The sequence below is a fragment of the Pleurodeles waltl genome, chromosome 4_2 (genome assembly GCF_031143425.1).
Source record: "Pleurodeles waltl isolate 20211129_DDA chromosome 4_2, aPleWal1.hap1.20221129, whole genome shotgun sequence".
In the NCBI taxonomy this organism is placed as follows: domain Eukaryota; kingdom Metazoa; phylum Chordata; class Amphibia; order Caudata; family Salamandridae; genus Pleurodeles; species Pleurodeles waltl.
Genome location: NC_090443.1, coordinates 92,212,103 through 92,238,384, shown reverse-complemented (window position 1 = coordinate 92,238,384; position 26,282 = coordinate 92,212,103). Strand labels below are relative to the sequence as shown.

Sequence of the window (26,282 nt, the reverse complement as noted above, 5' to 3'; positions counted from 1 at the left end):
CGCAGCAAGGAGGTCCACTTGAGTAACCAAGCACCTATGCCTAACTTTCCCTTTACTAGATACAAGTATGCCCATCGGAGAGCTGGAAAATGCTTTTTCAGTATCTATGGGCAGTATTACAGCCTGAGGGGATACTCTTATTGCTCCCTCCAGGTTCTGGGTCTGCCTACTTAGGTTTATGCCTTTATTGTGACCTGGAATAAAGCCACTCTGATCTAACTGCAGTATTTGTGTTCATTAACAGAAGGGGGCTGTTTGCTAGAAATGTGCTTAGTATTTTATAACCAGTATTTAGCATTGAGAGCAGCCTGTATGGTGTATTATCTGTTACATCACAACGCTGTATGGGCAGGGTTACCAAAAGGCTGTCCTGCATCATGGCGGGTGGGAGGAACTGTGCGTTCCTGAAGTAGGGATTTTTCACCTTTGCCAGCAAAGGGGTCAGCTGTACTGTGTGTGTATCATAGAATTCAACTGGGAGGCCGTGTGATCTGTCTGATTTCCCCTTTGCCATTCTTGTGACTTTTTTTAAAATTTCCACCTGTATATCCGCTCAGAATTTCAGTTACGTTTGGGGGCAGTTTTACCATCTTAATGTGGTCATGCAATCATTGTTCCTCCACAACCTTTTGATTTCTATGCAAGACAAGGTAGTTGTCTATGAAGACTCTATTTGGCTAAGCCTATGAAAAGACCGTGTCCTCTTTCTTCATCCTGAGTCTCAGGATACGAGTTCCTTTTGTCTCTAGGTTTGCCAAACAGGCAAACTTGTTCTAATGAGGTGAAATCTTTGCCCAGACAGTACTACCATGTGTGCAAATTACAAAACAATGAACTAATACTATTAAAAATGTGGCTTATTATGCTACATAATTTGTCTTTTCTTGCTGCTTAATTTAGTCAACCCTGCTGCATAATTTGTGCAACCCTGCTACGTAATTCCAGCGGCCCTGGTTATGCACATTGACCAGATACGCTCTGTAATTAAAGAATCAAGCCTGCCTATGGTACACTTTTTTTCCCATTCTCTCACTACCACAGCTTCTAACACGTGGCTGCCATGTGTTCTACTCTCACCACCTCTGAGCCTACCTTCTTGCTTGTCCAGATTCAGTGTTGGTCTACCACCTACTATTGTCTTTGTTCATTGCCCACCTACAACCACTTTAAAAGCTTCCCATTGTGTCAGAATAGCGAATACTGTGCCCTTGTTTGACCTAAGGTAATTCTGAATTTTGTTCCATATTCCGTTTCTGAACACTTGGTCTTTCAGTGCGTGCAGTCATCTGCATCCACGCAAAGATTGTCACCTTCGGTCTACCTTGTTGTAATCGCTATAGGAGAGGGTTGTGATTGTCTATTTTCCTGCATAGGTACTTGGCCTGTGTCATCATAACACGCAGGAAGGGATGTGCAAATCCATTTGTCAATCCTAATATGCAAATGGTGTCTATGGGAATAGAAGGTGTAGTCCCTACTGATTGGCTGAAGTGTCAATCAATCCCTATTGGGACCGCCAGTCCTGAAACACTCAGGCAATCTTCAGTGTTGTTGAGGATGGTAGTAGGCAAGATCTGATTAGTTCACCATCTGTCACACAGTTAGTGTTGCCCCCTATTATCATGGGATAATGCAACAAGCCTGTCTAGTTGTGCTGGTAGTAATTAAGGAATGTTTCCAGATCATACTTTCGGGCATACACATTTATCATCGCCATATCCCTTCCTCCATCTAACCTCTAACTAAGTATGAGATCCTTCCTTATCTAGACCGAATAGCCTTACAGAACAGCTGTCCTCTCAAGTGCTTCTACAGCATCACACTTTTCCGTTAGGGTGTGCCTCCTGTAAGTTAGTTATTTGTGCCCCCTTTCTCTCAAAGTATTATTTTACTTTGTACCTTTTTAACATCGCTTTTCATTCACCTGGTAGTACAGGTAATATATTTGGAGCCCGGTGTGATCCTGCTGATAATAATAATAAAAGAATTTCGAAAGCAGGATAGTTACTTCAAAGAAGTGTCCCACCGCTGCATTCTCATAAACTCTCAAGGACGGTTTGCGGGAGGCTTGACAGAACTAACAGCCTACCTAAAAAGCTGTGTTTTCAGATGTTTCTGGAACAGAGTCTCAGTCTCCGGTTCTCTAAGACCGAGAGGAATAGAGTTCCATTACTTGGGTGCCCAATAAATGAAGGAACTGCCCCCAATGCGGACATTATTAACTCTGGGTATTTGAGCCATTAGAGCCCCCGAGGACCGAAGCACCGTGCAGGAGAATAACACCTGATGAGTGGGTGCAAATAGCTGGCCCTGTCTTCCTGAAGGCTCTGTAGCAGAAGCAAAAAGCCTTGAAGGAAAGAAGTTTCTTGATTAGGAGCCAGTGCAGTTTGCTCAGAGCTGAGCTCACAGAGGCCCGCTTGGAAAGAAGACAGGCTGCAGAATTCTGCATGCACTGGAGTCGCATCAGCGACAAAGAGAGACTCCCAAATAAAAAAAAAAGATGTTACAGTAATCCAACCAAGAGATAACAAGTGCCTGAATCACAGCTTTTTGGGCAGACTTGGGCACAAGGCGAATAATATTCTTCTGGGATTTTAAAATCCCCAAGAAATTGCCTACCAAGGCTGTGATTTTACTGTCAAAAGTAAGGTTTTTATCAAACCTAATGCCTAGGTTTTTAACCCTAAGCTTTGGTAAAGGAAAGGGGCCTAAGGTTGATGGCTACCAATCTGGAGACCAGATTTATGGCTGCATGCCACAAATAAGGACCTCAGTGTTGTCTGTGTTTAATTTTAAGCAGTTGTGGTCCATCCATTGGGTCACCTCTGACAAACATGCTCTCCGAGAAGTCGCCGCAATGGGAGAGTTCTGGGTCAAGTTGATAATTAGCTGTGTATCATCGGCTTTCAATATGATGTCAAACCTGTGATGATTGATGATATCAGCCTGGGGGCGCAAATAAAGATTTAAAAGGATAGGGCTCAGCGAGGAGTCCTGGCGCACCCCTTGCTGTAATGACAGAACCCGAGAGCAAAAAGGTTTCAGTACGACGTCAAAGGAGCGGCCCTGCAAAAAAGAAGCCTTCCACTGCAGTGCCTTGTATACGACACCGCACTTCCACAACCTCTCAAGAAGGAGGCTGTGGGAGAATGTCAAAAGCTGGTCTCAGGTCCAGTAGCAGTGGTGTTGCAGTGTCACCCGATACACAGAACCAGACTCATAGACTCTCAAGCAATGAAGCAAATAGAAGAGCCAACTCAGTGCTATAATGGAAATGAAGCCTAATTGAGTTCTGTAGAGTAGGTTCTTAGCTGCAATGAATGTTGACAACTGTTGATTAATATGTTTCTGCCACTTTTGAGAGACAAGGGAGCAACGAGATTGGCCTATAATTCTCAGTTTTAGTAGGGTCAAGAAAGGGCTTTTTCAACAACGGTACCAAAAAGTAAGCTTCCACTTTGTTGGAACTTGAGCTGTAACAAAAGAGTTATTGATAAGCTCTCTAAACACCGGAACAAGCTCATCCATTCCACTCTCCAAAATAGCAGGACCGGTTGCATCAGAAGGACAACCAGATTTAACAGACAGAAAGAGACTGTAACTCATCAAGATCTAAAAGTTTGAACTGTAAAAGTCTGTCATGATCTTAACCGACTCAAACCATGCTTCAGAGCATGGAGCATTTCTGATGGTCTCCAGAATGGAGGAATAAATGGACGCAACTTTGTCCTAAAAGAAATTGTCCTCTGAAGGGAGAATAAGTGAAGAAACCTTGTCAGGCGAGGTTATAGACTTTACAATAGAAAAAAAATTCACAGGAAGAGTATTGAGCCAGCTCAATTTTATTGACAGAAAACTACAGACGCACCTGCCTGATGCACCTATGACAATTCTTTACAGCTGAGCGATAGATGTCCTTGCTGTCTTCTGAAAAATCTTTACACTAGATGCACTCACTGCGTTTAGAATTCTTTTTGAGTGTGGCTAGCTCTTCATTGATCCATTCCTACTATCATAAAGTCTGTATATCAAGCTGCATAATCACATCCCTGGCAGCATTAAGTGTGTTTGCGGGAAGTCTAGAGTTACCTGTGCACCCCTTGTAGTTTTGTCCCAGAGCTTCACAGCCTATGATTTTCTACTACCCTTTTAACCATGTTACATTAACTTTCTCCAAAAACTCCACCCCAGGGCTGAAATGAAATTGCCCCTATCAATTAAAAAGCTAATAAAAAATGAATTTGAATCTTTGTGTCAGTTGATCTGTGTATCACATTTGAGGTACATCATAGAACAATTGTATTTACTCAATAGATTATCTTTGTTATGCTGAGCATTCCCTACTTAAGATAATTCTTTAGTTTTCCAAGAGATCTGACAGTACCTCATGTGCGTCTTGGGGCTAAAACTGCAGACTTCGTAACACAGAGAACAAGATTACAATCTCATTCCTGGTTTAACATCCTGTGATTCTTGGCAAAACACTTACAGCCTCATTACGATTTTGGCGGTCCCAATGAGGGACCACCAAACTCGCTTGGAGGACGCCACCGCCTTGCCCCATTGCAGTGTTCCTACCGGTCTGATTGATGGGAACATTGCAATAGAGCATTCCTGCCGGTCAGCAGGAACAGTGCTACAGATAGCACTTGGCTCCCTTAAAGGAGCTGAGTGCTATCTCATAACACAGAGAGGGCCAACTGGCACCCTTGGAACGTGCACTGTCCATGGGCATGGGCATTGCAGGGGCTACCCGTGGCCCCCAGCTCACCCTCACTGATAGATTTTCCATGCCGGTGAAACTGCCATTGAAAGGCTGGGGGTGAGAGGAGTTGTAATCAGCCAGGCGGCGCTGAGTTTAGCGCCACCCTGGCTGAGTACAGCTCAGACCGCTGTCACCACATCGGTAAACTATGTTCCAGGCTGGGGGACAGAGGTCCCTGGTGGGTCCGCCCACCAGGGTTGTAATTGCGCAGTCGGACTGGCCGGAGTGCGGTGGTCAGACAGTCATCGCAAGTATGATGGTCCTCGTACCGCCACACTTGTAATGAGGCCCTTAATCTCCCCGTATCTAAAACATAAAACATGTGTAACGTAGCCTGATTCTTTTGTCAAGTTCTAATGTTTTTGGGCCATGAACAGACTATAAAATACTGTGAAAAAATGTTTATCAGGAATTCTGTAGAGTACCTCTTCTTCCACCATCTCAGTTTGAGGAGAAGGCAATCTGACAGCCCCGGCCTCTCTCTTTGTCCTTTTTCTTGTTCTTATCTACGGCTGTAGCTGTTGTCTGCAAGGTTACCTTTGATTTCAGTAGGTACCTCTCACATTATTCCTTTGGTGATCAATGCCACTTAGGGGAAGCAAACTGTTGTCAGTAGGTGGAGCAATCTTGGCACAGCTGTTTCCCCTTATCAAACTGTACATTTGTTGCAAGATGCAATCCTACTCCATCACATTACTCCACAAAATAACCAACCCTACTCCTGTCCAACCAGCCCCACTTAAATCAGTCCACCCCATCCAAGTCCACCACTACTCAAAACACCTGCCTACAACCCAGTCCACCCAGACAACCCCGGTCCATCCTACTCCAGTGCAGTCTATTTTAATCCACCCCACACGAGTCCAGTCCACACTAATCCACCCTACTCCAGTCCAATCCACCACACTCCCAACCACCTTAATCCAGCCCACTCCAATCCTATCCAGTCCACCCAATCCAATCCTACCTACTTCAATCCAGTCCCACCCCATACCACCCTAATCCAATCCACCCCACCACTATACAAACCTCCCCAACTGTTGTCAGTAGGTGGAGCAATCTTGGCACAGCTGTTTCCCCTTATCAAACTGTACATTTGTTGCAAGATGCAATCCTACTCCATCACATTACTCCACAAAATAACCATTCTGTTTCTTGCATTATTCATTATCCTAATCATTGCAGCCCATGCAACCTATCGACAATTGCAGTTTTGTTAAATAAAACCTATTGAAACTTTACTGCATCTTCTTCATTGCTTGTGTTTGATTGAGACATGTTGTTTATGTGAGAAAGGGGTAATCTCCGTTTAACCACGACACTCCCTGAGATGTCACACTCTTGAGTGCATGCGTAAAGACTGCCACAAATCGACGTTTACTGTTTAGGTTTTTGGTGAGGTGCTGCTTGTGAGCTGGGAGGGTTGGGACGACAGTTGCGATTTGTAGAAGGATTGGCATAGTCACCTACGAATATGAGTACTTTCATCGTTGAACCAGCACTCTTGCCTAGAGCAAGAGTCAAACTACGACAACTCCAATCCAAAACAGTATGCCCCGCTCCAATCTGCCCCAATCCAATCTGCCTCAATCCAAAACAGTCTGCTCCACTCCAATTTCCCCACTGCTATCCAAAACAATCTGCGCAACTGCAGTCCAAAACAATCTGCACCACCTTGATCCAAAACAATCTTCCCCACTCCAATCTGCCCCACTCAAATCCAAAATCATACCCCCCACTCCAATCCAATTCACCTCACCCCAATCTACCCCACTCTTTCATTCCACCCCACTCTCACCCAGTCCGCTAGACCCTTATCCAAACCACCCCAACCCATCCCAATCCAGTCCAATACATTCTGCCCTACTGCAATCCAAAACAAAATGTCCCACTCCAATCTGCCCAACTCCACACCAAAACAATCTGCCCCACCCCAATTCAAAACAATTTTCTCCACTTCAATCTGCCCCACTTGAGTCCAAACAAACTTTCCCACTCCAATCCATTTCAATCTGTTGCACTTCAATCTGTCCCACTTTAAACCAAAACAACCTGCCCTGCCTCACTCCAATCCCAAACAACCCACTTCAATCCAAAACAATCTGTCCCACTTCAATCCACCTCACCCTAACCCAGTCCACTTTACCCCAATCCAATCCAGTCCACCACTGTCCACCCAACTATAATCCAGTCAACCCCACTCCAGTCCATCCCATACCAATGCACCCTACCCACACCAATCCAGTCCACCCACTCCAGTCCACTCCAATCCACCCCCTCCAATCCAATCAACCCACTCTACTCCAATCCAACCAACCCTACTCCTGTCCAACCAGCCCCACTTAAATCAGTCCACCCCATCCAAGTCCACCACTACTCAAAACACCTGCCTACAACCCAGTCCACCCAGACAACCCCGGTCCATCCTACTCCAGTGCAGTCTATTTTAATCCACCCCACACGAGTCCAGTCCACACTAATCCACCCTACTCCAGTCCAATCCACCACACTCCCAACCACCTTAATCCAGCCCACTCCAATCCTATCCAGTCCACCCCAATCCAATCCTACCTACTTCAATCCAGTCCCACCCCATACCACCCTAATCCAATCCACCCCACCACTATACAAACCTCCCCAATCAGTCCATTCAACCTCACCCCACCCTAATCCACCTCAATCTAATCCACCTCACTCAATCCAGTCTACCCCACTCAATACAATCCACCTCACTCCACTCCGCCCCAGTCCGATCCCACCCCAATCTGATCCACCCCACTTTATTCCCATCCACCCCACATCACCTCAATGCAATCCACCAGAAAATCTACTCGCCCACTCACTATGGCAAATCATATTTTATTAGGCAGAGCTAATTTTAGGACTTAGTTGAGAAAGAACAGGTGTTCTGTTCAATCAGAATGTGAAGGAGCATTAAAGACATCTTTAAAGCTTCTTATCTTGTCATGTTTGCTCTGTGTTCAGAGACAGAGGTCAAAAGTCAGTTGTCTCTCACAAATATTTTTCCTTTTGAGTGCAGAGTTCCAGGATTTTGTAAGTGAACTGTCTGACCTGCTGTAAAAAGTGTGTGAAATGAAAGGCTGTAGGGTGTCGGTTTTTTCCTAACACAACATCTAAATAACCAAGGCAGCTGTACAAACATTTCAAAATATTTCAGTTGTTGTGAAAGCCCATTTTGTGTACTTCTCTGTGATTATAAACATGTTTAATAGGATAAAAACAAATCAGAACCCTTTACTTGGTGATATGAAAATGTGTTTTCTGAAACCCAGGTTTCACAGATTATTGTTAATACACTATAAAGGTTTATCAGTAAAGCTGCAAGTTAGTGGGAATGTTTTTGGATATTTCTTGGAAATATACTGTCTGTATATGACAGTGCGCTACCACATCATGTTTTAGTAATATATTTATTGAACAACACTGATCCCTTATGCCAATGCTATTAGCAAACTAAGAGGCAAGTCATGGATCGTGTGTACCCTATATATGGGCTAGATTCTTACCATGCAAGGAGCAAATGTTTAGTCTATTTAATCAAACAAAAGAGGTTTTTTTGTACTGCAGAAATGCTGAACTCTTACTTGAAAGTACACTGATATGTGAGAAGGAAGAAAAAGGAGACTCCAAAATAAAATATTTGCCTATAATCACTCTATTTGAGACCCATTTACGGGTCAAGTACATTACAGTTAAGTTGAGTAGATTATTCAAGTTACTCAACCTGCAGGTCTTGTAATATTTGTATCACTTTTTCGAGGCCTGAACCCACCCCATTCTACTCCAGTCCACCCCAATCCTCCCCAGTTTATCCAATCCACCCTATCCCATCCCAGTTCAGTCCACCATACTCCAATCCATCCAACCTACCCCACTTCAATTCACTCCACTCCAATCCACCCCACTCCTTGGTCATCGTCAGTTGCTCCCCACCATGCAGCTCCAACTGTCTGCTGCCCCTTGCGCTAATCCAGGTTTACGAGTTTGAGGCCCTCCTCCACCCGCAGGCTTCTGCCTGCGCCTCATCCCTCATGGACCATTGGTAAACTCTGTCTCCGTTTCCCTTGCCGCCTTCCTTTTTTCTTCTATTTTTCTCTTTGTTTTCCATTCTGCTGCTTTCTCGCCTTTTCCCTTTCCCTTTTCTGCTGCTTCCTTCACTCCCCTCCCTTCCCGCCACTACCACTGCTCTGTCTCTGCGGCCCACACCCTCTCAGCGCCGCTTTCCCACTGCCCGCTGACCAGCTCCTCCCAACTCCCTGCCCTTCTTATTGACAAACCCGTCTGCGCCTGGAGCGTACTTAGTATCACAGACCCTGATCCTTCCGCCTTCCTTTGCTACACTGCCGACATCCTCCACGCCCTCAGCACCGGATGAATCACTGCCTACCACCTCGCATCGCCAATGGATACTCAAGCCCATTCACCTGCTGCATCTACGCCTTCACCTGCCTCCGCACTCCGGATCCTCCAACCACACTCCCACCTAGTACTGGAACCGACCACCTCAGCTGCATCCTTCTCAACACCCACTCCCTCATCAAATAAGCGGTGGAGATCTGGGACCTGCTTGACTCGATCTCTCTAGATGTCGCCTTATTCACAGACACCTGGATGACCCCCACCTCCGCCCCAGACATCGCTAATGGCATTTCCAACGGCTGCAAAATCATACACAAGGACCGCATCAGCTGACCGGGAGGAGGCATTGTCATCTTTCTCAGGAACCCCTCCGCCTCACTACAAGCTCTGATGACAACTCTCCCGGCATGGAGCACATCCACTTCCAGATCCGGACCACCCTGAATGCCACTCTCCGTGGCACCCTTGTCTACAGAACGCCCCCCCAGACTTCATCCCCACATAAGAGAATCCATAGCCGACTTCATCACACTCTCACCTCAACGGACTACATCCTCCTCTGCGACCTCCATTTCCACCTTGAAAACGTCAAAGACCACAACACACCCACCCTACTGGAGAACCTTGCCACCCTGGGACTCAAGCAACTGGTCACTTCGCCAACCCAGTCAATAGGACACATACGCAACCCCATCTTCTCCTCTAGCAGCGACATCTTTGTCACCCAGCTGTACTTGACTGATCACCACTGCGTCCACTTCTCATTCACCAAACCCACGAATACCATTCCGCCCACTGCCACCCATGAAGAAGGTGGAACAAGGTCTCCGAAAATCAACTTGCCACCGCCCTCCGCCAAACACCACCGCTGGCCACAATGGACGTTAACACATCAGCATGCAACCTCCACCAGTGGATCTCCTACTGCACCAACACACTGGCCCTCCTCAGGAAACCCTCAGATAAGCACCCTCCCAAGAAAGCCAGCAGGTTCTCCCCCACCCTCCAAGAGTCCAAGCTCACCTGCAGACAGCTCTTGAGAAGATGGAGGAGCAACAAAACCCCAGCCGACCGCTCAGCCTTCAAAACCGCCATCCCCACACACCACCACCTCATCAGAATCCAAAGAAAACAGCCATTCAGGAACACATCAATACCAACGCACACAACAGCTAAGAACACTTCTCCATGATCCAAGAATTCCCCAAACCCAGCACAGTCTCTACAGACATCCCCCTCCTAAGACCTCTGCAACAACCTTGCCACCTTAATTCACAGCGAAGATCTTAGACATCTACGACAGTTTTGTAACCCAAGACCCACCCATCCCACCAGCAACCACTGCACCCAAAGGCTCCAGTTACAAGCTGACCCTGCTCAACTGGACGACTCTCTCCCCTGACAACACCCTAAAGATCATGAAAACCATCCACTCTGGAGCCCCCTCGACACATGCCACCACAACATTTTCAACCGAGCCGGCGCCACTATCGCCCCCAAAGTATGCAGCACCATCAACTGTTCCATCGAGTCAGCCACCTTCCTGGAAGTCCGCAGAAGCAAACCCACTGTTGAAGAAACCCTCTGCCGACCCGATAGACCTCAAGAACTACAGACCCATCATACTGCTCCCCTTCCAGCCAAGGTCATTGTGAAGGCCATCAATGCCTACTCACCAAATTCATCGAAACCAATCACATCTTGGACCCCTCTCAAACAGACTTCAGAAGCAACCACAGCACCAAGATTACACTTCTTGCAGCAACGGATGGCATCCGCACTCTCCTCAACCAAGGCCAAAACGCAACCCTATTCCTTCTGGACCTCTCCGCACCATCAACAGTGTCTCCTACCACACCCATTTGACTCTACGACGTCGGCATCCGTGACAAAGTCTGAGTTGATCCGCTCATTCCTCACTGACTGAACCCAGAGAGTCAGGCTCCCACCATTCTCCTCTAAACCGACAGAGATCAGCTGCAATAGTTCCTATGGGATCCTCTCTGAGCCCTGTCTTCTTCAACATTTACATGGCCCTGCTCACTAACATAGAAACCACAGGCTCAACATCATCTTCTATGCCAACGACACCCAGCTGATCCTCTTCCTCACGGACGAGCCTACAACTGCAAAAAACAATTTTCATAACGGAATGGAGGCAGTCGCCACCTATATGAAGGACGGTTGTTTAATACTCACCTCCGACAAAAACTGAGGTCCTCATCCTGGGTTCCATCCCCTGAGCCTGGTGACGACTAGTGTTGGCCCTCAGCTCTCGGAACCCCCACTGACCATGCACGCAGTCTCAACATCATCCTCGACTCCTCGCTCTCAATGAACTGCCAAGTCAACGCAGTCTCAGCCTCATGTTTCCACACACCCCGCCTACTCCGAAAGATCTTCAAATGAATCCCAGTCAAGGCCAGGAAAACAGTCACCCAGGCGCTCATCAGCAGCAAATTAGACTACGGCAATGCACACTATGCCGGCACCACCCAAACACTCCAAAAGAAACAACAGAAAATCCAGAACGCCTCGGCCAGACTCATCCTGGACATCCTCTGCTGCAGCCACATCTCCGGGCACCTGAGAGACTATCATTGGCTCCCGATCAACAAAAGAATCACCTTAAAGCTCCTCATGCACGCCTACAAGGCCCACCACAACATCGGACCCGCATAACTCAACCACCATCTGACCTTCCACACACCCACCAGACACCTCCACTGTGCCCAACTGGTTCTTGCTACAGGCTCACGGATACGCAAGAACTCAGCTGGAGGAAGATCCTTCTCTCACATCTCCTCAAAGACCCGGAACTCTCTCTCGCTTCACTTCCAGCAAACACCCTCACTACCTCAATTCAGGAAGGACCTCAAGACCTGGCTCTTCGACTGACCTCCTCCCCCCCCCAGCACCTTGAGACCCTTACAGGTGATTAGCCTCGCTCTACAAGTATCTGGATTGACTCCAATCCACCCCTTGCCTCCAGTCCACTCCGCCCCAATCCACCTCACCCATCCCAGTTCAGTCCATTACACTCCAATCCACCCCACTCAATCCAAACCACCCCACCCAAATCCACCCCCACCCCACTTCAATCCACCCCACCTCACTCCAATCCACCTCACTCCAATCCACCCCACTCCAATCCACTACACACTACTCCAATCCACTACTCCAATCCACCACACTCTAACCCAGTCCACCCCATTCTATCCCAATCCACCCTAGTTCAGTCCACCCTTCTCCAATCCATCTACCCCACTCCAGTTCATCCAGCCAACTCCAATCTAATCCGCCCCATTCCAATCTATCCTTATCCGATTCACCCAACGTTGTTCCAATCACCCAACTCCAGTAAATCCAATCCAACCCTCCCCAATCTACCCCAATCCAGTTCAGTCTCATCCATCCCACTCCACCCCTCCTCAATTCAGTTCATCCCATCACTCCAATACAAATCACCCACCCCAGTCCAATCTAATCCACCCCATTCCCACCCATCTCATCCTACCCCATCCACTCTCCCCCATTTTAATCCACCTCACTCCAGTCTAATCCACCCCACACCAGTCCATCCCACTCCACTATGTCCACCACACTCTTCCCCAGTCTAATCCACCCCACTCTACTCCAATCCACACCGCTACCTCAATCCACTACAACTCACTCCACTCTGACATTCTGATTCTACTCCTCCTACTCCAGTGTACAACATTCCAACACATCCACTCTACAAGACTGTACTCCCTTACTCCACTCTGACACTCCAGGCCACTAACTTTTAGCCATGCTGAACGGCAGTCACACTGGTGTACAACATGGCGAAATACTTTACCAAAGCCAATAGCTTTTGTGTAGGCGAGAACTGTTGGCTTTGCCAGTGCTTGTTCTATATTTAGTTGCCCATGTCCATGGTGCCTGGTAAGCAACTTCTTTTTCTGTAACATACACCTGGCAGTCAGACGATGCTCCTATGTAATAGATGCTTTCCATTGTTCTGGTCCACTTTGCGACAAGCACTAGATGAACATTGCAACACACAAACCTGTAGTATTTATCTCTTAAAATGTTTATATATTTGTGCTCCACCATAAGGTATTAGTGTACTTTGCAGTAAACCGAGGACATAATATAGAGACAACACAGTAAAGGTAGAAAAGGTTGTAGGACTGTGACTGTGAGGACTCTCCGTTTGCACTCCGTTCTCTGTGGAATGGTGTTTTTTAATTGTTTCTTGAAGGAAAGGCATGTGGGCTGAGTTTTTAGATCTAAATAAGGGGGAAATGATCAGGATATGGTGGTCCCAACCCTTTAAAAAGTTTTAAGAGCCTCTAACACCTTGAATTTGCATGTTTGCAGGAATACGTTTTTGTTTCCAGTACCTTTTTGTCCCCCTGAAATCTTTGGAGGTGGACTGAAACTAGCGCATTCTGCCACAAGAATAGCTGGTGCAATCAAACAGTAGCATTTTGCACACAGTTGGGTATACTTCCAGAAGAGAATTTTTAACAACCTGCCTCTCCAGCTTCATGGCACGTTGACAACTGCAAGAAGAAACCAGCTGTGAGCCTAGAATTAGGAATAGGTATAAATCAATTGACTGAATTTCTCCTCTAAAAACAGGTGCACATAAAAGCAAATTAAAAAGTAAGGCTCCTCTAATCCAACATAACAGCAATGTGAAATGTTGGATTAGGGGAAGTTTACTTCCACTATGCAATGTCAGCAAAATATAACTTGGTTTAAATGACCGCCAAGAAAGTGCTGATTCCACACGGAACCACAAAATTGGACCCAGAGAAATTCTTGTTGTCCTGACGAAGACCACTTAGTGGTGGAGGCAAAACATGTAGAGTATATGAATGACTAAAGAGTGAAACTAGCCAGGATTAGTTTTGAACCTGCTGCTCTCCACTTATGGTAAAGGAATACTCTTAATAAGCTGATTGATCTCCATAATATAAACAAACTCCTATAGTGAGGGATTAAGGGTCTCTGTTTTAATGGTCTTCATCCAAAAATGTATTACTGATGATATCACTGTTAAACTACCGAGTGCTAATAATTTGGTTGAATTTGTGATTTGTTTTTTTATAAATTGGTTCAAAAACATTTTTTTCAATTTTTTTATGTGTATGTACTTGAAGCGCACCAATCATGTGCCTGTGTTGTAAGGGTTGTCTTTGTTATTAATGCACACTGGAACAGGTCAGTTGAATTTCAACATGTTTAATACACTTATGATGAATAAATGCCATCTCAAAACATCCTCTTTTCTGAATAAGAACTTTTGAGAACTAAACCTGATATACTTAAATGATTGAGTAAGAAGCACTGGTGTGATTAAAGGGTAATTTAAGGGACTTCCTATCAAATATTATATTTGCCCCATCCCTAGCTGTACTTAATAGGAATCCCTTGATAATATATTGTGAAAGGTACTTCCAGAGACAAACATAACGGGATTCACAAAACATCTGATAAACCCAGTTGTACTCTCACTTCACCGTAGACTAGCTTAGAGAAGCAGATAATATCTAGGCATATTGTTCATACCTAGGCATATTTTAAAGTTGGGCGTATGGAGCCTATATTATGGTGTGGTTATTTTTCGTTAAAGTGACAAAGAAGAGAGGTGGGGGAGTACCAGTGCTTAATTTGTGCTTGTTGTTTCCGGGGCTGAGCACCGGCACTTATTTTTGTGGGCCGGGGCTTATTCTTCTGTCTCAAGCATTTGCTACGAGCAAAAGACACATATGGGAAAGACGGAGTAAGGGAAAAACGAAAAAGCGTCACAATGGGAGAAAGCAGGAAGCTGCTAGAGTGAGCTGAAGTGGCACGGGGTGGCTTTATATGGATTGAAGAGGCCCAAGATGGCTTTGGGATTACGCTGCCCTAGTATTCTGTGTTCCCACATTTAATTGCAGCAGCCGCACGTGTTTAAGAGGAGGGCTTTGGGCACCGGCACATTTTTATTTACAAATTAAGCACTGGGGAGCACTAAGATTGTATCCAGCAGTACAAAGTCACAGTTAAAATATCTGTTTTTTTTTAGGCATTTCATATATCACAGACTATCTTTAAGGAGTAGAATATTTTTTTTTTGTTTTTAAACTGGTAACACTGTTTTATCAGGTGAGCCTTATATAGGTGCTGTGCCTGGTACATTATGGTTTGTAGGGACAGTGGCATCCAACTACACATATAAGCGTGTAATACAGTGTTCCCCAACCCGCAGACCGGTGCCGGTCCGTGGATCAATCGGCACCGGGCCGCCCCACTGTGGCGGGCGGTAAATGTTTGATAATTTTTCCGTGGCCCGCTTGTCACACAATGGGACAAGCGGGCCACGGAAAAATCATCAAACATTTACCGGTCCGCAGCGATAAAAAGGTTGGACAACACTGGTGTAATAGGAAGACTGCGGGAGGATACATCATGAACATGGTAAATAATATACACTGTACAGTAAAAATAATTACATTATCCCTAGGCTTACAGTGTGGGTTTGGAGAGATTAAGGATTTGCCCAGAATCGTAAACATCTGGCCATGGTTAGAACCCAGTCTTCTAGGTCTTCTAGGTGTCAGTGCCTTAGCCCCAGGCCACTTCCCTACTATTCCGTACCTACCATCATTTGTACTTGAAGTTGGCTAGTGACAGCTAGCATGTGACGTTATCACAAGCTAAAGTATATCTTTTGCTCTGTCCACTTTTTTTCTCTCTCTTTCTCTTCATCTTTCGATGGAGTCAATAAATTAACGTGTAATTTATTTTTACCGCTTTTGATATGAAGAGGAAGCTAAGGGTTTTACTTTGGGCCCACAGTGAAGAATTCCTTTGGATTAGTGCTCTATTGTATATTGTCACTTGTTTATTTTGGTGTCTAGTGTCCATATATTTTATTGCTAAAGTCACTTTGTCTCTGGACATCCACAACACCTCCATTTGTTAAGAGTTTAGTTTAGGCTCGCAATTTTCAGAACTATAATTGATGACAGAGTCGAACTTTTTGTGGGCACCTCAGAGCCGGTAGACAAAAACTTGAATGGCAGACACAAAGCTTATTTAAACAGGAGGCCCAGCCAAATTGTTTATGTTGCTGTTTCGTGTTTAATTGCAAATAATCTTACACTGTCTCCTAATGTTCCTTGCTTAATTTACATCTAGTTTTCTATTTGGTATTTACTGGGTTGGACTAGATTAGCCGACAGAAAGCACAGTATGAGAATGTTATCACCACAGGAGGGACTATGTTGCTGTTTTATGTGATTTTACTTCATTCATATTTGCATGTTGTAAATTTGTTCAGCCCAAAATTACATTAGTGCCTGAAGCGAAGATAAAGCAAAAACATTTTATCTGAGCCTGACCGTGTGCTAGAAGGGGTTATGCAGTACACTGACACTTGAGTTGACACAGTGCTGTGACCATTGCACCTGATTGAAAGTTGATATCAATTGCTATATACAGTAATCTTTTAGTGTCAGTAAAACATTTGGTCTCTTTATGGTTTTAGGCCAGAAATGAGCCTGATGTGTATGAGACGAGTGATCTACCAGAAGATGACCAAGCTGAATTCGATGCGGTAAGGCAACTCCATATTTGTTTTAATTAGTTACTTGTTTTTGTTTTTTACAGTGGCTTCTCTGGCTGTAAATTGAGGGTTTTCAAATGCCCTATTTTGCAGCCCACAATTAGACCTTATTTTATTAATTCCAGGTTGTGAGTGTTAACCGCGCAAAAGGCGGTAGTCTCCTCTTATTGTGCAATTACCTTTTTCTAGCTGACCACTATCAGGTAGAAGATTCCTCGATTTTCAAAGAGTACGTACTATATCAGCAGTCATCATCATAATTGTTTTGAAGAGAGGACTGTGAACCGAGTACACTAAAGGAGCGTGATTGAAGAACTGTGAGACAAAGGGATTGAAAGATGTTGTTGACTGGGGTGCACAATAAAGATTCTTTAGCACAGGTTAAAAAAACGTGCCAAAGCCAGATAGAATAGGCATTATATGTTTGCTGCAAAGGCACCATCCGCTTTTGCAAAAAGTATAGGTCCGTGCATTGTTTTCAAAGATATTGAGGCTACAGTGTAGTAAATCTGATTTTGGATTCGCCCAACATTGTGAAGCCTTCAAATACATAGAGCCTTTTTTCCAGGCAAACTCTAATCTTTGAAGAAGACACGTTGATCACAGTGAATAAATGGTAAATGTTGACGGATAGAACATTTTGCCATACAGGCCATCAGGAAAGCCTCCGTGGCAGTGGCTAGTTTTTCAGAATAAAAAGTTTTGGCTTTGCATCAAATGAATTTCCACATCTAAAATTATTTAGTAATCGTTAGAAGTGCAAATAAAAGTTTGTCTGAATTCTGCAGAAGTGAATTTTAAAGCTTCACCCTTGCCCTTGATGTTCACTGGGAGTCTGAAGACTAGTTCAGATAGATAATTTATCTTATTCTATGTAAAATACAATGGAATGGTTGTGCCTCTATACCCTATAGCATAGCATGTCTAGCACAGATTATTTGATTTTCTTTGCAGATAAACCCCTAGCACCAGTTCCCATTCTTGTTTTGGACAGTGGTGAAATGAGCAAAAAATATCCAATCTTTTCTTTTGTTAGGCAATGCAAATGATTTGCTTGAATGTGGTTGCCTTTATTTTGCAATCATATTTAGCCATTTACACTACAGCTTCTAGTAGCAAGGCAATTCAAAATTGAAAAATGTGTTACGTTTGGCGAAAATGTGTAAATTATGAGGAAGCCAACAATGAGACAATAAAATACAGGAATATGACTATAATAGACGTGCTCAGCTTTCTAAAGCCCTGTTATGTGATGAGTTGATAGTTTTGACCGTTAAACTGCAGTGATTAATTTCCAAGCATGTTGCATAGGTACTCCAAAATGTTCTTCTTGTGTACTAAAAATATACTAAAACAGCATGGTTAGCAGAAATAACTGCATCCTGGTCAACTTCCCTTTGTTTTTAACATTTGTCATAGCCTGGAAATCTTTAACACCCTTCAGCCCTTAGTCTGAAATATTTTATTTTATTCTATCTGAAATAATATGCAGTGTTTTGTAAAAAAAAATAATAATAATAATATACATAAAAATGAAAATTAGGTGGATATGGTTTTTGCATTTTGTCACATCTTGGTGGTTTATAATTTTAAACAAACCAGGCAATAGAAAGATGTGACTTGGCTTTCTAAAACGTAAATTCTTGAAGGTGTTGTTAGTATTAACATTCACGTTTGTGACAGTGGATAGGTACTGAATATAATTCAGTGATCTACATTTCTGAGCACAATTCAGTCCATTAAATATTTCATTTCAAACTTGCCAAGTCAACATCAGGCCACCTATCCCCTCCAGAAAGGTGTAATGAGACTTTTTGGCCCTTTCATTTTGATCCCCTTTTAGAACTTAGTAAGACTGTAGTAGCCAAGACAAGCTCCAGACACTGTCCACAGACCTGTAGATGTCATAAATGATAAGCAAGTCAATCAGAAGGGCCCCTGCCAATAGCCTTTATCCAAGTACATCGTTAGCCTCGTACTCTGGCATTGAACCGTCCTTGCAACCCATTCCCTATAAATATACTTTTGAATCAGTTTAATTATTCAATCTGTGAGATGGGTAAACCTTTTCTTGGCTTGTTTTGAGTGGAATGTGATCTGAACTGAAAACCCGTAGACATATGATTACTTAGCTGTCTCCGCCTAGTTTTTCAATTTTTGCTTTTTATCTAACATTGCTTTCTGTTTTTTTATCTTCACATATTAACTTATTGGAGTTTATCTTGTGCTTTCCCTTCCCTTTTGACCTTTGCCGGATACTAGTTTGCACAAGTAAGACAATTAAACTGCTTTTTTCGCATGCATTTCCTTTGTTTCGCATGCAGTTCAATCTCTATTATATTCATGGTTTGTATTTGTGATTGATTTATTCAACGTGTAATCATTTCTTTGATCACCGTGGGCTGTAATGAGTGTTCTAATTGTAAATCTCTTTGTGTTATTGTCCTGTTTTCTAATCTAGGGTTTCTCAAATACACATGCTGTGTGATCTCGTTTAACCTAATCAGAAATAATTGCCTCACCTGAGGTACACATATAATGAACATTTCAGTGGGCTATATTTGCTTAAAAGCAATGTTTTACATAAGTTTGTAAGACTGACACATACAATATTTTATCAGAACAAAAATAGGTTGATATACTCGTTATTGGTAAAATATATATCTGCACTCATTCTGCTGGAAGTTTTGTTATTTTCGTTGCCAACATCTCACACTTTTGCTTTGACTTTCTGTGACCTTAAGGTCCTTCTCCATATTTTGAGAAACCCTGTAATAATTAATTGGTATGGCCGTGAAAAAGGCATTTGATTAAACTGGTTATTGGAGAAACTACAGATTCTTAATCATCGTAACTTTGAGTTTGATCTTTAGTATGTGTTCTATTTCTCTTGTCATATGATTAAAATAGATTAATCAAACGTAACATGTTACTGTAGATTTATGCTAAGCCGCAGGACATAAGTCACAGATTTCTGTTCTGCAATAATACCATTGCCCTTTTGATTATAGAGTTCTAAAACTGTGACCATTTGGGACATCCTGCAGTATTGTGTGCATGAGCATTCTAAAAAGTGGCAGGATTTGACGGAAGCCGTTCTCTGGTGTCCTCCTGTTTCTTGTTGAACTGTTCTGGAACAAAAACATGAGGTGTTATAACGAAAACCTGGGATAAATATGAAAAGGGACTGCAAATAAAAGAAATAAACATCAACAGCATGGTGTTGTGATTCCATCACAGCAGGCGTTTCTGAGCCCTTTCTTTCCACTAACCGTTATGCCTAAAAGAACGTGCATAGCATAGTTTGCATCAAGAGGAGATGGCCAGATCAATAAAAGTTTGTGCTTGTGTGTGTGTTCAAAATTTGATCTGCCTAAGAGGTACTAAAGTTGCACTGAAGAGCGATAAGCGAAGTGGCCAGCTAAGGATGTTGTTAATTTCCTTCAGTTAAAAAAAAAAAAAAAAAACGCATTAGGAATTTACTGTCCAACCTCTTTCGTACTGTCGTAGAGACCATATGTCTACTAGTAAACTTATGGATGAGTAAAATGTCAATTGTGTGTGGGGGGGAAAAAGAAATAATTATAATCAGGTTACATTTTTTTTTAAAGTGTTTCTTGTTTTCTAAATGTGAGTAAACTGGACACGTTTAAGATTTACTCTCAGCTCTCTTGTTTTTCAAGGTACCATTTTCTAAAGAAGAGCACAGGTTTACCCCACTGACTTTCTTACAAGGTGGAGGTACTCATGTATCATTCTTTGTGAAAATGTGAGACCATTTCTCGTAATAGCTCATTAATCATAGCAAGTTAAAGCGTGCACATTGCCCCCTTTTACCTTTCACAGAGATTGTTACAACAAGCATCAGCAAAGCCAAGAGGTCTCGCCTATGAGGCCTATTGGCTTTGTAATGTTTTTAGCCACCTTGAAGTGGCCTCTGTGCACCAGGGTGGAAAAAAAGACCTAAGGATGCAACTGTTGCATCATTTTGTAGGCAAACTCATGCGTTCAACACACATGCACACACTTAAAAGAGCACTGTACTATCCTTTTATTTACCAATCCACGCTGGATCGGTACATTTAAAAAAAAAAAAAAAAAAAAGTGCGAAATTACTGTTTTAAACGGTGCTTGAATTGCTTTTTTTAAATAGTAATAGATGACCTCGTTGCGGGAGTGGGCAAAGGAGAAGCAACATGGTGGGTGGGAAGAAGCAACAAGTGGGAGAGAATATGGATGAAGGAGAGCATCATGGAGTGTGGGGAGGCAGAAGCACAGTGTGAAAAAGAGCAGTAATGATGTTATCCTGATGTTACCAAATTGACAGAGGAATCGGCAAAATTGTCAATCCAGCAAGAAATATATGGGCTTGAAATAGTGACCTAATATGAAAATTCTGGAGAAACAGCCGGTCGGATATCAGCTGAATTTCCAAATGGCGACAACACTGAACATCTCAGCATTCAAAGCACCACAGATGGCCTTTTAGGTTTCCCTTGTCCAAAGGAATCTATTAGAAGTTTAAAAAACGTGACTAGTGCTTTACCTTTTTTCCATTTTGTTTGCTAAAATCTGTTTCCAGTGTGGCGTTTTAGCCTTTGTTCTAATAGCCTGCGTGGGCAGTGAGAACGTAAATCCCCTAAGCATCACATTTGTGGGCTTTGAAATGGAAGCATGCAGTCAGTTATATTTTGTTTGCTTTTCACACAGTACACATGCCATTGCAGGCCCATGTTTGCTTCTAAAACCTCCAGGGACTTGGCAGTAAACATATTCTGTTGTTTTTCCATTCATTAATTTTTATGGCCGTACTCTGCTTTATATGACTGGGTAAAAAGAACATCTGTTACAATAAAATGAAGTACATAGTCGGTGTTTCATCTGTGTGCAGTCACCTGTCCCGTTTAGCGACCATACTGAAACTTATATCATCCATTTGGAGGGATGAGGTGGGTTGAAGGCATCAAGTACCTTTTAAATGTGTGAACCCAAAGAGCAAGTGTAAATTTAGGTTACTGGTGAACCCTAGTACACGATATGCTTTCTATTTCTGTAGTTTCAAAGAAAATGATCCTTAAAGTAGTGCTTCGTTCAGCAGACCAGTTATTGGGATCGTAGTTGCAGGAAAATAGATTTGACAAGCAAACCTAAAGAGCTTTACTTATATGAAAAATATATACCACAAAGCCTCTTTGTGAGTGCAGATAGCCTTTTAACATTGGTCAATCACTGAAGCTGAGCCTGGCTTTGTTCACCTAATATCAGTTTCTATTGTTTCTTTAAATGTTTTGAAACAAACTAGTTGAAGCTAAGAAAAGAGTAAAGAAAATGGTGGCGGTGATTTAAGAAAACATGTATAGCCCAACGTAATAATTGATATGGTAGGGAGAAGGACCTGTTTGTCAAAGAGAAGTGTTGTGTTAACATTAAGCCTTTATTGGAGCTTAGCTGTGTTTGGTACAGAAAAGCCTTTCAGATTTGTTAATTGTCAATGTAACACCAGAATTTGAGACTAATAAAAGTGTGTTTTTATTGTATTTCGTTACGACACAGGCTATAATGTATACATCCATAGAGAGTATTGAAATAAAATTTGCTTCAAAAACCCCTGCCATTTAAGTACTAAATCTTAGTAGTCTCTTACATTTAGTTTTGTTTAGGAGATCTCCTATGGTCTCTTGAATTTTTTGATAAAGCATATAGGTTAAATGGCAGGATGTCCCAATTGATTGCACATAAATCATGATTGAGAAGGGAGTGCACGAAAATGTGTGTGGCAATCAGACATGGACTGGTGAGTGGTGCGCCAAGTTCTTCTACGCTGTTTTCTTTTTTCACGCCTCTATTTTATATGATGTTCATCACTTCAAACCCTTGTTGGCCAAATCATCCAGCACACATGGACACCACTTCAGATTTTTAGGACTGCTCTGTAAAATCGTGCATATAAGGCCTAATCATCCAACACCCATGGTCGCCACTTCATATTTTTAGGAAGCTCTGTAAAATCATGCATTAATATTCAAGCCATCGGTGTTGGACTATATCCAATAGTTTGTGGCTTTTCACATTGAGACCCTCCCTGGTAGGTAAATTGTGACCACCAAATGTACTACACTTGACAGAAGGCTCGTTTGTAGTGGTCTATTATTAAGAAACAAAGCACGTTCATCTATTGCCTAATGTGTTTAACCTCATCAGGCATGACGTTTCTATCCAACTTAAATGCTGCCAATCCTTTTGATGACTGTGGCACCCACTTTTTAAGAACAAGAATGCTATCAGTCGATGACTCTAATAAGATTTTGAATTATGTTTTTTAAAAAGAAACATTCTGAACATAAATGTAGTTGTTTACTAAGTATTGATTTTCTGTTTCGTAACAGCAATATGAAAAACACACTTTTTTTTAATCAACTGCAAGCGTTTCCCAAGACTTTACAAAGCATTTTTACTTACCTTTGACATTTACAGTGATCTGTTTTCTTGTTTGAGCAACTCTTCAGGAGTATTTACTTATTGTAGGAAGAATTGTTTTCAAAGTGTGGCTTGTGGCCACATATCACAGGCTTGCTCACCTCCTGCATTAGATATGTTTCTAGCATTGTGACTCCTTAAAAATTGTGTTGCGCTTCAGTATGGATCATTTTGATTTTAACTCCAACAATAGTGCTTGGCATTATCCTAGCTATGAAACGCCACACGTTTTTTAGTCAGTTTGCTTTGTATCGGTTTTCTCTTTGAAAATTCTTTGGATGCAGTTTTTATACTTGAAATATGCAGCAATGTGTCTTTCTGAATATAGACAGTAGTAATTCATCTTAATCATTTCTGTTCTTCAATCATCTTCTCTGGTTTTCAGTGCAGTGAGTTTTCTCTAGTGGTGTGTAGTGCATGTGTTCATAGTCTAACGGAGTTTGTCTTTTCTTCCTCTCTTAACTTGTTTGACTCTATCACACCTCGGGGAAAACGCAAGGAGCTGGTAAGAAGTCTGAGCTTCATTCTGCTTGTCTGTTTGCTGTGATTGAATAACTTTTAACCATTTTGTCTTTACTGAAGTTGTATGGTTGTGAACACTGCATTAAAACGCCTTATTGCTTTAAAATAAATCTTATGGTATTACAAAACTGGGGGTAAGAAATATTGGGAAACCAAATTTAAAGGTTAGAATCATGAAGATAGACTAAGTGGATTTGGCAGTTCCATTTTCCTTTGACCTCTGTTGACTATTGCGAAGACGGCACGTTGTTCTTTACAAAGTTCATCTTTTTGTACTAAAAGAAAAGATCAAACCTGGGTCACAATCTGCAAAAAAAAATTTTTTATCTTATGTTTAACATTAAGATTGTCCTATAATGCTTTTTCATAGAATGATTTTTAGTGAGTTAGTGAACCAACCTGGCATATTTTTGTTGGAAGAACCTCCATTCTGCCGCATATGAGGCACTACTATGCTTGGTCGGGCTTAAACTTTTACATTTAGAACCGTAGGTTAGTTTGTGTTGTGCATTTTAGTTGTTTGCAGGTTGAGGAGACGGTGTTGGTCCTACAGTGTTGTGTCTTGTCTGAACCAGCCAGGCAAATCTGACTTAAAAGTAGTGGTGTAACATTTATTTCAAAATACCACAGAGAAGTAATTTGTAGAAATAGTGTCATGAGTTTGACATAATGAACTTGCAATTTCCCTTAGATGGTATTCTTATATTTAAGAGTAATTTGTTTCAATTTAAATTAGAGTTGTTGATAACTAGTCCAGATGGGAGTAATCGTGACTATTGTGTTACAGCTGGCAAACACCTGAAGGATGTGATCTTTATAAGTATGCCAAATAGATGTTGTTTTTGTAACATATAAGCAAATGAAACATGGAATGCAGTTTTTTATGCAATTGTAAAGTGGATCACAAACAAGAAAATGTGACTTTTTTCCCTTTTGCAATGGTCTTTTCAACATTTCCAACCAACCATTCTGGAAACTGTTTCTTAAAGAGCTTTGTGTTGGAAACTTACAGTTGTTTTTTTGTCTCCTACTTTATTTCTCTACTGAATCCTTCTTTATGTGCCTGACTTTTCATAGCGGCCACTCCCAGTGTGCAGCTCTGCTCACACTCAATTTTACCCAAAAGCAGGGGGAACTATTTTTTTATGTTTGCTGTTACCAAGTAGAATTATCCTGTTCAGCGATGAAACAGCTTGTGTAAAGACAAAAGGTTCTATGTTGCAGCTAACAATCATTTGCTTTTCTTTTATAATCCTAAATGTATGATCCCAAAACAATGATTGTCTGCTTCTCCTAAATGTTCTAATTGCATGGCAGTTTGGTAGCTTGGACAGCAGTAGCCGACCATCATACATTTCATTGTGATTTGAAATTCCTATATGCTTATATTTAATCTAAACCTACTGTCCTGTTTAACATAACTGTCTAGGTACAATTGAATTTATAAACTTCTGTGTGAGGTAATGAATGGGTGTGCTTCCAATCTCTCATGGTCTTTTATGAAGTATAGGGCATTCGTGTGCTTTCTCTTCCCTGAAGAAGATCTCACATATAGTTGGACATGAATTGAGTCACTAAACTGTAAAATTGTGCTCTCCTGTGGCTGGCTAACCAGAAAACCATTAACACCTTTTTTGGCTATATTTAAAATTTTGCTTGAGTACAAAACCTGTCCTCCATTCTCTCTTTTCATGACATCTCAGGGATAGAAACATTTGCAGTGTATATATGAGTCCCATTCGGCTGCCACACTTGAGATTCCTATTGCAGTATGAAAAACCTGTTCAATTTCTTAGGATTGAAGCCAAGGTCTCCAACCCAAGGAAACTTGTGGCCTCAACTGGCCAGACAGTAATCATACATGGTGGAAGCCCTTTAAAAGTCAAATAATTTGAAATGCAAAAATGGAAGAAGCGTGCTGAAACACTATTCACATTTCCTCAGCAGCTATAAACAGCAAAAGGTATTATTATGGTTGGCTACAGTTGAAAATTGAGTTCTCTTGGAACTATTTGCAAAATTTAGAATTGTTGCGTTACTTCTCATTTTCCAGACTGAAAGTTTTATAGTTATATAGACCAGTAGCAGGATTTAACTGGGAATGTTGTTCCATTGTTCCTGGAAAGTGAGGGTGTGGATCGTCCTACAGTGTCCTATCTGGTGTTTTAAAATATTTACATGTGTTAGGAATAGAAACCTTTCTGGTTGTATTTGTGTTTAGTGATTTATTTTTCTTTGTATCTCACACACACTCAACACAGTTGCTACTGGGCTCTAGAGGGAGTCCCAAGGTGTATTGATTTGGCAGAACTTATTAAAATACTAACTTCCTTTCTGGATCTCAGCACTGTGACCCCAGCAGACCTTTTCTCGGTCCGTGTTTTTGCAGAGGACAACAGTAAAGAGAGTTTACTCATGCAGCCTGGGCCCCAGAGGAGATCATGTGTAAGCTCTGGGCCATAAAAGATCGTCTAGAGGAGTAGGGCATCTTGTTAACATAGATGGTCAAACCTAACTACCCACCTATGTTTGCAC

At 42.4% G+C, this 26,282-nt stretch overlaps 1 protein-coding gene across 1 annotated transcript in view; it reads left to right on the top strand.

Moving 5' to 3' along the window:
* DCTN2 (dynactin subunit 2) overlaps positions 1–26,282 on the top strand; it is a 297,447-nt gene that overhangs the window by 44,888 nt on the left and 226,277 nt on the right. The window contains exon 2 of the mRNA XM_069230810.1: positions 16,671–16,739. Within this exon, the coding sequence (XP_069086911.1) occupies positions 16,671–16,739 (69 nt within the window). The remainder of the gene's footprint in view (positions 1–16,670; positions 16,740–26,282) is intronic.